Source organism: Zootoca vivipara, chromosome Z1 (assembly GCF_965207765.1).
Source record: "Zootoca vivipara chromosome Z1, rZooViv2.hap1.1, whole genome shotgun sequence".
Taxonomy (NCBI): domain Eukaryota; kingdom Metazoa; phylum Chordata; class Lepidosauria; order Squamata; family Lacertidae; genus Zootoca; species Zootoca vivipara.
Window position 1 is genome coordinate 5941669 of NC_142583.1, and position 11759 is coordinate 5953427.

The window sequence follows — 11759 nt, forward strand, 5'->3', positions numbered from 1 at the left end:
CATCCTGCACTGACTGCAGCTTCTGGACCAAGAGCAAGGGAAGCCCCTGTCACCACTAGGTCAGAAAGCGAGTGTGTGCCTGCCTTGTCCCCTCTGGTTCTTTGCAGGGAATCTTGGAGGCTCCTGCAGAGGGAGAAGGACATCCTGCAGGCTCGTACCCTGGAGCTAGAAGCAGCTCTGCAAGCCAAGCAGGAAGAGGTGGGCAGCCGGCTGGACAGCCAGGAGCACATCCCCCAGGACAGGAGAGGTCGGCAGCGGCAGCAGACGGCAGCCGCAAAGACCAGGGAGGAGGAGCTGCAGAACATGAGTGCCCCAGGCCTCTCTGCCAAGGTGTGGGTCCGCTGGAGAGACGACACCCCCCCGACACCCCCACCCCCACTAAGGCTGTTGCCTTTTTCTTCCCTTTTGCTATTGCAGGTGTGGGGAACTTCAAGGCAGTGGCGGACCTTGGGGGTCAGCAGTGCCCTGTGCAACTCCAAAATTTGGCACACACACACACACACACACAACTCTTGCGCTCCATGCAAAATCCCAGTTGCGGCGCCCCCGAGGCTTGGCACCCAGTGCGACAGAACGGGTAGCGCTCTCCTGAATCTGCCTCTGTGCAGGAAGACTTCCGGGGGGGGGGGGTTGCCATCTAGCCACCAGGACTCTCTGCAGGCCAGGCCTCCCCCTGGCCCTACTTCACAGCCTCTTGGAGCTGGGAGGTCCAGCTTTTCATCCCAAGTGGGCCTCAAGAAGGCTTTGACATGGAACCTGCAGGCTCTTTCTCTGCCAGAGACATCAAACCTCTTTCCCAAAGCCCAGCACCTCCTTACCAGGCTTTGGGAAGGTAGCATTGGGGCTGGGGGAGGCGTCAAATGTTGCCAAGGGCCACCCCCCCCAAAGGCCTCGAGGCCTGCATGCTGCCCTCAGGCTGCATATTGGACCGCCCTGTCCTGAAGTGCTTTTGCTTGGCTGGAAATATGTCCTGGAGCTCTGATCCTGCCTTGTACTTGAGTGTGCCAGCTGGGCAAAGGAATAATTTGTGGGAATGTTGTTGTTGTTTAGTCGTTTAGTCGTGTCCGACTCTTCGAGACCCCATGGACCATAGCACGCCATGGGAATGTTAGGGATGTGGATTAGGATATATTATTAGATAGATCCTATCCAAGCTTGTGTTAGCAAGCTTCCAATATCAGCAGAGTGACATTCCCCTTTTGTGCGCAGCAAAGCATGAGCGTTAGGTGTGCTAGAACCTCTGCAACATTATACTTCAATATTATACTTCCTGGCAAATCCCCTTTGTCCCTCTTAAAAGAAATACACAACACAATAGTATTAAAATAAGACAGAGTTTACTCACATGACATCCTGAGTTAACAGCATAATCTCAGAAAGGTAGGCTTACGTAGAAAAGTTACAAATATGTACATCTGGAGTCTTCTCAGTAAAGTGAGGCTCCATCTGGTCTCTCTCTTGGCAGCAGGCCAAGAGGGAGAACCATCCTAACTGGAGATTCTCTGGAGATGTGTTCCCGTTGAAGGAGAAATGGCTAAGAGAGAGAATGGCTGCTGGCTAGGGGCTTTTGTCTGCCAGCTAATCCATCTCATCTGCATATCTGGAGGAACAGGAACTTAGTCAGGTGTTCCCCCAGGTGAGTCCCTCTTAGTAGACACTCTAGGAACTGTTGTGACTTGTCTGCCCCAGTGTTCCATCCCACATAATTTGCATCTGTTGCTCCACCCATTTTGCTTCCGCCCACTGCTGGCATTTGGTCCCCGGAAAGTTGCCCTGATGGGAAGGCAGCCCTCCGGCCCTAAAGACTTCCCTGTCTCTTTGAGAGCGCCTTTAGCCGTAGCCTGTCTTGTTGAAATCTGAACGGGTGAAGCTTTTCCGTGCTCTTTGGCCACAGCCAGGCCATGCCTTGAAGCAGACAGCTTCCCCCACAGAGCCCTTGGAGCTGTAGTTTTCCCACCACAGCGCTAGAGTTTCCAGCACCCTAAACAAATACCGTTCCCAGGATTCTTTGAGGAGCCGTGTGCTTTCCGTGTATGGCATGGATGTGACCAAGGAAAGGCTCCCCTTGCTTTTAAGTCATAAAGGTAAAGGTCCAGTCGTGACCGACTCTGGGGTTGCGTGCTCATCTCGCATTATTGGCCGAGGGAGCCGGCGTATAGATTCCAGGTCATGTGGCCAGCATGACAAAGCCGCTTCTGGCAAACCAGAGCAGCACATGGAAACGCCGTTTACCTTCTCGCTGTAGCGGTTCCTATTTATCTACTTGCATTTTGACGTGCTTCCGAACTGCTAGGTTGGCAGGAGCTGGGACCAAGCAACGGAAGCTCACCCCATCACAGGGATTCGAACCGCCGACCTTCTGATCAGCAAGCCCTAGGCTCAGTGGTTTAACCCACAGCGCCACCTGGGTCCCTAGTCATAGAACTGCATAAATCCTTTAGGCTAGCCTGCAGCAAACTGTTAAGGGGGCAAGGAGCGCCATGTTTTGCTATGAGTCGTCAATAGCCCTCTCCTCCATTAATTTCTCCAGTCCTCCTTTACAGCCAAGCTGGCGGCCACCACTGCCTCATGTGGGAGGGAGTTCCATAGTTTAACTGTGTCCCATGTGAAGAAATGCTGCCCCCCCCAATCAATCTTGAATCTTCCAGCATTCAGCTTCACTGGATGCTCATGAGTTCCAGTATTATGAGAGAGGGAGGGAAACTTCCCTCTGCCCACTCTCTCCATGCCATGCATAGTGCTAGGAATCTCTGCCATGTGGCGTTTTCCTCGCCTTCAGGAAGAAGTCTCTCGCAGCCCCACTGGGAGATGCCCACGGGGACGGAAGCCGGGACCTTCTGCTTGCAAGGCAGACATCCAGCTGCTGAGTTGTGTCTCTCTTCCTTCACCTTTAGCCTGTGTGCCCCCCGCCCCCCCGATTGTCCTTGAGGGCGTTAGGAAGGCAGGTGCAGGAGAGGCTTGGCAGAGTTGCTGTGGCTGGCACAGCACCCAGCTGGGTTGCCGAAAACCCCGAGGCTTCGCCTCCCACTTCCAGAAGCCGAGATCCGTAAAAGAGACGGGAACCAGAACTGGGCTCTGCCATCCTCTGGCCTCTCTGCCCACACAGGTCCGTTTCCTCCCCCAGGGGCAGAGTCAGGACTCGGAAGCGAAAGTCACCAGGAGCCCCCAGGAAGAGCAGGAGAGCCTGAGACGGCAGCACCAGCTGGTGACCGAGCAGGTAGGTGACAGAATTACCTCTGTCATCGCCCCTCCTCACCTTTGCCTCTTCCTCCCTGACTCACCATGTTCTTCACGGCTCTTTGGAGAGAACAGGCCGCAGCCAAGGAGGAAGGAAATGTCATCCTGGGAGCGTTGTGTGTTTGTGTGTTCAAGAGCTTCTGTTGACTCATCTGCCCACCACTTCCTGCTTTGAAGTATGAGCATGAGTCCACTTGGTGCTGTATTCCTAGGGTTGTAGAATTGTAGAGTTGGAAGGGACCCCAATGGTCATCTAGCCCAACCCTCGGCTAAATATATGATTTTGAATGACACTTGCTTTCGTTGTGGAACCCAGAGCAGCCTTTGCCTGCCTGGCATCCTCAGTACGTTTTCGAGCACAATTCAAAGTGTTGGTGCTGACCTTTAAAGCCCTAAACGGCCTTTGTCCAGTATACCTGAAGGAGCGTCTCCACCCCCATCATTCTGCCCGGACACTGAGATCCAGCACCGAGGGCCTTCTGGCGGTTCCCTCACTGCGGGATGCGAAGTTACAGAGAACCAGGCAGAGGGCCTTCTCGGTAGTGGCACCTGCCCTGTGGAACCCCCTCCCACCAGATGTCAAAGAGAAAAACAACTACCAGACTTTTAGAAAGCAGCCCTGTTTAGGGAAGCTTTTAATGTTTAATAGAATATTTTATTTTAATATTTTGTTGGAAGCCGCTCAGAGTGGCTGGGGAAACCCAGCCAGTTGGGCAGGGTATAAATAATAAATAATAAATAATTATTATTATATTCTTATTATATAACCGATGGGCGTTCAAAGTGGTGTGAAATTCTACCCTCCCGCGCATTGGCTTAAGTGCATGCAGCAAAATGAATGTTTGAGCTGGCATGGGGCCGGGTGACATGACATTGCACAGGCGCCAAGAATGTCCCTGGCAGGTTAAACTTCTCAGAGGAAACTTTTTTCCTGCACCAACAGAAGGAATCCCCTCCGTGTGTCTGACTTGGGGGCTCCTCCAGAAATACACCTGTACTAATCCTGATTTGTTTGCAAAAAGGGTACAAGGCAGCTAGACTCTGTCTGGTCTTTACTGAGCATTCATTCTGATTTCTTTGTGTGACAGTTACGTGTAAATGAGCCTGTGTCCTGGGCCGCTTGTGGGGCGTTTATTACAGACGTTCCTGTAATCCGTTCACCTCTCACTTTTTAATGTGTTTCCACTGTTACATTCCAAACCACAAAGAAGTCTGTGTTGTTGTTGCTGTTTTTTCTTCTTCACAGAGTGGATTTGTTGTACTAGGGGCAGCAGAACACTTTTAATCAGCTTTAAAATTGCATACATAAAGTTTATTCATTTATTATGTTAATATCCATCTTTCTTCCAAGGAGCTCAGGGTGGCGTATGTGGCTGTGCCCACCTCTTCATTTAAGACCCATTGCAGCCCTGTGAGGCTGGTTAGGCTGAGAGTGGGTGGGTGCCCCAAGGTCACACCTAGTGAGCTTCATGGCTGAGACAGGATTTGAACCCTGGCCCTAGCCTGAAACACTCACCACTATGCCACATGGGCTCTCAGTTTTAGCATGAGCTTAATTCGCTCCTGCAAAACACTGACGGCCTAGAGGCGCCCAAAATATGTAATCTAAATGATCAATGTGACTGTTTGGGGGGCTCTTCTGTTTTTGGGTGGGTGGAAGTATTCTGCAACATGTTATTGATGCAATGATGGTGCATCAGAGGTGGGTTTATATCAGACCGTCCACACAGCATTCTGCTTTATGTGTTGCTCTGTGATGCTTCCCCAACTGTTGCCAGAAAACTTGGAATATACCATGGCACAGCTCAAATAGTCCATCTAACTCAGATTGGCAAATTTTTCATAGCTGCTTTTGGGAATCCCTGCCGGATAAGGTTAACCCTGCGCCTGTTTTCTGCCCTTCTGACAGCTGAAAGGGCTTTTCAGGCAGCAACAGGCAGGATACAAGAAGGATCCCGGAAGACCAAAGGAAGAAAGTTCAGCGGCTCCTCTGAAGTCACAAGGGATGCTGGTGAGAAATCTTCCCTCCCTCCATCCCTGATGGGTTTCTTGTGGAGTAACACCGCGGTTGGGTGTCGAGAGTCACAGGAGTCCCAAAATTCCCCACATTTGTCGGAGGAATATTGGGGAGAAAGAAAGAGATGAGGTTGGGGGCAGCCCCATATGGTGCCCTCCAGACATTACTTAAGAACCTAAGGAGAGGCCTGCTGGAAGATTCAGAACAGAGAAAAGCAAGTCCTTCTTCACGCAGTGCAGAATTAAACTGTGGAACTCGCTCCTGCAGGAGGCAGGGAGGGCCACCAACCTAGAAGGCTTTAGAAGAGGGTTGGACAAACTCATGGAGGAGGAGGAGGCTCTCCATGGTTCCTGGCCAGGATGGCTCTGCTCTGCCTTCGCAGTCAGAGGGAGCAATGCTTCTGAATGCCAGTTGTTGGAAACTGCAGGAGTGGAAGAGGATCGCTCTTGTGCTTGGGTGCCCCCCACTGGGGTATCTGGTTGGCCACCATGAGAGCAGGATGCTGGACTGAATGAGCCCTTGGCCTAATCCAGTAGGCCGCTTCTTCTGATGTTCCCATCCCAGCTGTAACACAACGAGCATCAGAAAGGCAATCGCCTTTCTCTGGTTCAACAATGTGCCCAAACCCCGCAAAACCCTTTTATTTGGGGGGGGGGGAATTGACTTGCCCCAGCACTGTATGGGGGCACTTGTTCTTTAAGGGCAATGGAAACATTATTACGTCACTCCCCCTGCCCCACTATTTTTAGAGCAGTGGAGAAGGTACAGAAGGACCTTTCCAGGGAAACCCTTAAGGGTTGAAGGCATGTGTGGACAACCTAAGCCTTGCGGACGGCTTGTAACCCTTGGGTGCCCTCTGTGTGCCCAACCCACCAAACCTTCATGCCACCATCGCAACGGGAAACAGAGTAGCTGGCTGGAAGGGGGAACCCAACCCCAGAGCCCAGAGCCTAGTGTGTGGTTCCTACACTGCTCTGGGTGCATGACATCTGTGGCTGGGTTGCAGGGCATGATGCCCTCTGGAATTTCGAAGGATTTCTATAGCCTCTTCTTTGTGCTTCCTGCAGACTGTAGCCAAACCCATTAGGCTTCCTGAGGAAGGTCAGGCAGAACTTCAGGGCGTTCCCGGCACGGGTGGAGAAGCCCAGAGTCTACAGCAGCAGCTGAGAGAGAAAACGGAAATAGTAAGGCAGACTGCTGGTGCTAAGCCTTGCCCGGGGGTGGGGGGTGGGCAGGAAAATGCCAGGGGTCCCTCCTGCTCACTCAGGGGCAGACCAGCCTGCCTCACCGCCTGAGGCAAAACAGGAAGGTGTTGACCTTGTGCCGTGCATCACCTGCCCCCCGCTGCTGCCTGCGCTAAAGCCTTGCTTCCCAGGCTTCCGAGGCTGTGGCCTCCAGTTTCCGGTGAGATCTCTCAAGGCCTCTGTGTGATCCCACAGGGCTCTCGAGAGATTTCTCCTTACCTCTGCTCACCGCAGAGCAGCTGCCTCCATCCGCCTCGTGGCCCTGCTCCTGCCACCCATTCAGAGAGGCCACTTGACAAGTCCACCTTCCCGATCTGATGAAGCTGGCAGTTCAAGTCACATAAAAGAAAGTTCCCCGGGAATTCTTTGGGGGATGCCATGACTGCTAAACATGGCCCAAGAGCCCTTTAAATGTATGGTGCAGGTGTGGCAAACCCTCCCCCCCCTTATAATTCAGTTATCCCTTCCAGATCACCTCCATGGCCTCTGAGATCCAAGCTCTGAAGCAGAAGAATGAAGCCTTAATGAAAGGTAGGAAGGGTGATGGTGATGGTGATGGTCGTCCACTGTGAGAAGAGGTTGCTGCTGGACCAGGTAGGCCTTTGCCCGGTGGCGCTGTGGGCTAAACCACTGAGCCTAGGGCTTGCTGATCAGAAGGTCGGCAGTTCGAATCCCTGTGACGGGGTGCGCTCCCGTTGCTTGGTCCCAGCTCCTGCCAACCTAGCAGTTCGAAAGCACATCAAAATGCAAGTAGATAAATAGGAACCGCTACAGCGGGAAGGTAAACGGCGTTTCCATGTGCTGCTCTGGTTTGCCAGAAGCGGCTTTGTCATGCTGGCCACATGACCTGGAAGCTGTACGCCGGCTCCCTCGGCCAATAATGCGAGATGAGCGCGCAACCCCAGAGTCGGTCACGACTGGACCTCATGGTCAGGGGTCCCTTTACCTTTACCTTTAAGGTGTTAGAGCACCTGCTTGGCATGCAGAAGGTGCCAGGCTTAGTCCCCGGCATCACCAAGTAGGACTGGGAAAGATTCCCTGGGTAGTGTAGACAAAGCAACTCAAAGTGACATACAGTATTTTAAGGAAAAAACCACATACATCCATTGAAAGCAGCACATATATATATATTTAAACACCTACATTAAAACATGCATGCAAGAAGGCCATATATAGTTAAAAGCTAAATGCCTGACCAAAAAGGAATGTTTTCTGAAGATATATAAGGAAGGGGCAAGATGGGTCTCCCTGGGGAGTGTCTCCCACACCTGGGAAGCCATCTTGGAGAAGGCCCTGTTCTTGTGTGGCTGCCCGTGAAGGGTGGCTCATACAGGGGAAAAGGCTTCAGACGACAATTGCAGGACCCAGGTTGGTTCCTATGGAGGGAGGCGGTCCTTGAGGTATTGTGATCTTGAGCTGCCTAAGGCTCTAGGGGTGAAAACCAGCTCCCTGAACTGAGCCCAGAAAAGAATCGACAGGAGAGTCAGGCAGAATTAGTGCAGTGCGCTCAGACCTTCTGCTCCCAGTCAATAATCTGGCTGCTGAATTAGGCACCAGCTGTAGCTCCTGAACTGTTTTCAAGAAGACGTCTGTACAGCGCATTGCAGTAATCTAATCTGCAGTGGCAGGGGACCCAGGTGGCGCTGTGGGTTAAACCACAGAGTCTAGGGCTTGCTGATCAGAAGGTCGGCGGTTCGAATCCCTGCAACGGGGTGAGCTCCCGTTGCTCGGTCCCAGCTCCTGCCCACCTAGCAGTTCGAAAGCACATCAAAGTGCAAGTAGATAAATAGGGACTGCTCCGGCGGGAAGGTAAACGGCGTTTCCGTGTGCTGCTCTGGTTCGCCAGAAGCAGCTTTGTCATGCTGGCCACATGACCCGGAAGCTGTCTGCGGACAAACGCCGGCTCCCTCGGCCTATAGAGCGAGATGAGCACCGCAACCCCAGAGTCGGACACGACTGGACCTGATGGTCAGGGGCCCCTTTACCTTTTCATCTGTAGTGGCATGAGCTAATTTATTATATTTGAGACTGCAAGCATTGTTTTTGTGTTACTGGTTCTAATGTTTCTGCTTGTTTGCTATAAGCAAAGGTCACCAACCCTTTTTGGACCGGTGGGCATATTTTGGCGCCGGGTTCCGCCCAACTTTGGGGGGCCCCAGTGCATGTGCATGGCATCACACAGTGGGAGGTGGCTGTGAGGCCGGATGGGGCCCATCATGGCCGAAGGGAGGCCCAGTGGTGTCTGTTGCAGCCATGAGAAGGCTCAGTGATGCCCACAGGAAGGCCTAGTGGGGCGGCCCCATCCTTGAATTTTTTGGGGGGGCCCTCGTCCCACCCTAGATGGTGCCCCTGTTTGAGAAACTGTCATGGGTGCCTGTCACAAATGGCTACTGTGAGGGCATGGTGTAACACAAAATGGCTACCACATCTGAAAGAGCGGAAGAAGAGAGGCAGGGCAGGAGTGGCCCAGTCAATGGAAACGAGAACAGAGGAGGGAGAGGAAAGAGTCCCACATCTATTGCGGATCTTTGAGGGGAACTTTACTGAGTCCTTTCACAAGCACCTTAGGACATACTGCAGGGAGTGGGGCTGTGTTGGAGACCCCTGGCATAAGTTTCAATGGAGGGAGAGTGAGTTTATGCTGAAATAAATCTATTAGTCTTTAAGGGGCCAGCAGTGATTCAGCTCTTAAGTGTTCAGCTCAGTGATTTAGCTCAGTGATTCAGCTCTGGCTGTGGCTTGCTGCATCCTGATCCCACCTTCTTCGCCAGTGTAAAATAGTGGGTAAGAAGGATGAAGACACAGCTCTCAAAACAACCAGCTCTTTATTCTAGCTCTGAGTCCAGACAGAACAGTAGCTTAGCCAACTGGTTTATATAGTACTCAGTAACTTGCAACAGTAACAAACCTCCCCTAGCTACCCAATCTGTGAACAGCACTCTCAATCCTTCATTTGCATGTTGTGGACCTGAGTGAGAACTGCAGCTACAGTGGGCAGGGTAAGAACTGCAGCCATGGTGGCCAGAAGGAATACTGCAGTTAACTTAATACATAACAAGTGGGGCTGTGTTGGAGACCTCTGGCATAAGCTTTAATGGAGGGAGAGAGAGTGAGTTTATGCTGAAATAAATATATTAGTCTTTAAGGGGCCACTGCACACCGTGGTTGCATTTTCTTGCAAGGACTTTAGACAGCCTACATAACTTTGGAACAGCTGAGGCTGAACCACTGTTAGTTTTCTACATTATAGAAGAACTTAAAAACCTAGTAAGAACTTAGCTGCTGGATCAGACCATCTGGACCAGCATCTTGTTCTCAGTGTGGCCAACCAGATGTGCCTTACAGTTTTATATAGGGATTTTTTTAAAAAAAAACCAACAGTATTATTTGCTGCCCTGGAATCTTTTGGAGTTGAAAGTGGGGGAGATAATATTTCTTTACTAAATCTCTGCTCCTATTTCTCCACTCCCCAAACAGCCAAACTGAGGTTCCAGCAACAGATCCAAGAGATCGGCAGACTTTCGAAGCAAGGACCAGAAAAGAGCAGGGCCGAGTGTTTGGTTCCCCAGCTCTCCACTAACCCGGACCGGGATGTGCAAAACGCTCATGGATGCAACAACCCTGTGCCTTCGCCCCAAAGGAACGAGCTCATATCCTCCATTTGCGGCAGAGAGAACTGGCCTGCGGCTACACAGGAGGCTCAGCTCCACTCTGGTGCTGAAGAAGAGCGAAGCTGTGTCTCTTCTGACACGAGTGTCGCACATTTGTCAGCCACAACCTCTGCTGCCCATGGAAACCTCCTCTCTGCATGGCCTCGCCCCTCGCTCCCGGGGTCCTCCGGCCCCACTGTGCCTTCTGCAATTCTTTTGTTGCCCCCCACGACTTCCCACCAAGAAGGCCAGGGCCACCTTGAGGGCGAAGGGACCTTGCTCAGCCCCCGGAGCTCAGCTCTTCTGTCCCCAAGGCCATTTGGGTCCCCAAGACCATGGTCCCCCTTTAAATTCAGAGGGAGCCCCGAACCTTCAGAAGAAGACCGAACTGAAGGAGAGCTGGAGAAACTCTGCCATATTTGAACATGAGGAAATTCAATGGGAAGATCACTTAGATCATCTGGGGAGAGTCTCCTTGCAGTACTGTGCCCTGCAGGGTGTCACAGGGCGGTGACTCCCAAAACGGGCTTTTCTGCTATTGTCCTTCCACCATGAAGCAGCACCCATCTTGCCAAGACACCTCTTCTTCTCCCCCAGGCTCTCCTGGAGCATAAGGCCAGTTTTTATCTGTAGGAATTCCCCGAATTCTTGTTTCTGCATGCTTTCATACTACTTTTTTTTACTGGTTTTGTGTGGTATTTTTGTAGGACTTGTCTTATTTTTACGGTTAAATTGTTTTTCATATTGTGCCAGATTCTTGATCAGCGTCCTATCCCTAAAGAAGAAAAACGGACTCCTGTGCGGCTCGGATAACCCTTTTAAACCATGATTTATGTTTTAGGATGTAATTAGGTGATATCATCATTTATAAAAAAATTCCTTCAGTAGCACCTTAAAGACCAACTAAGTTTTTATTTTGGTATGAGCTTTCGTGTGCATGCACACTTCTTCAGATACCATTTATACCATTCATCATTTATGTCTTTTATTAATTTATGAGCAGAGGGCGATGTTTATGTTGAAAATTTATTGTATTGTATGTTGTTGGGTTTTTTGTTTGTTTGTTTGTAAGTTTTTGGCTGTTTTAAATTTGGAGGTTTAAGTACATATATGTTGGTATGGGAATTGTTGTGATGGGCCAATGGCCGTAATAAATATCAATCAATCAATCATATTGTGTTATAATCTTGCAACCTGCCCTGGAATCATCCCAAACGGTGGGGCCTCCAAAGGTCATTTTATGCAGGGGGGAGAAGTTTGAACCCTCCCAATTTGCCCTTTCCACTTGGCTTTGCTGGAGCCCCGCACCGCAAAATTTGAGGAAGTGCAGATTTAAAAGGCTGCAATTCAGTTTCCCCTTTGTTTCACGAAGTGCGAATGGGTCAGGTTCGCCTCTAAATTATAGGGATTTGAACCGCTGACCTTCTGGTCAGCAAGCCCTAGGCTCAGTGGTTTAACCACAGCGCCACCTGGGTCCCCCCGCTTGGATCTTAGCTGGCTTTATAAAAGATACGCAGACACTGATTATATTCCCCCCCCCCTTTGTGTTATCTAATCATGACTCCCACCTGTCCAAATGGCCCAAGGGGGAAGCTCAGGATCCCTCCCACT

The 11759-nt window shown here is 51.1% G+C and overlaps 1 protein-coding gene across 10 annotated transcripts in view; it reads left to right on the top strand.

Annotated features, from left to right (window-relative positions):
• The window catches only part of LOC118084218 (uncharacterized), a 28017-nt gene extending 16702 nt beyond the window's left edge, over window positions 1–11315 (top strand). For 7 of the 10 annotated variants that reach the window (XM_060279008.2, XM_088657769.1, XM_088657766.1 and 4 more), the window contains 6 exons: window positions 108–330; window positions 3125–3217; window positions 5147–5248; window positions 6322–6438; window positions 6969–7029; window positions 9976–11315. In XM_060279008.2, coding sequence (XP_060134991.2) covers window positions 108–330; window positions 3125–3217; window positions 5147–5248; window positions 6322–6438; window positions 6969–7029; window positions 9976–10571 — 1192 coding nt within the window. In that variant the 3' untranslated portion in view covers window positions 10572–11315. The remainder of the gene's footprint in view (window positions 1–107; window positions 331–3124; window positions 3218–5146; window positions 5249–6321; window positions 6439–6968; window positions 7030–9975) is intronic. The other 3 variants (XM_088657783.1, XM_088657774.1, XM_088657788.1) reach the window with 3 other exon arrangements.
• The last annotated feature ends 444 nt before the right edge of the window (window positions 11316–11759 follow it).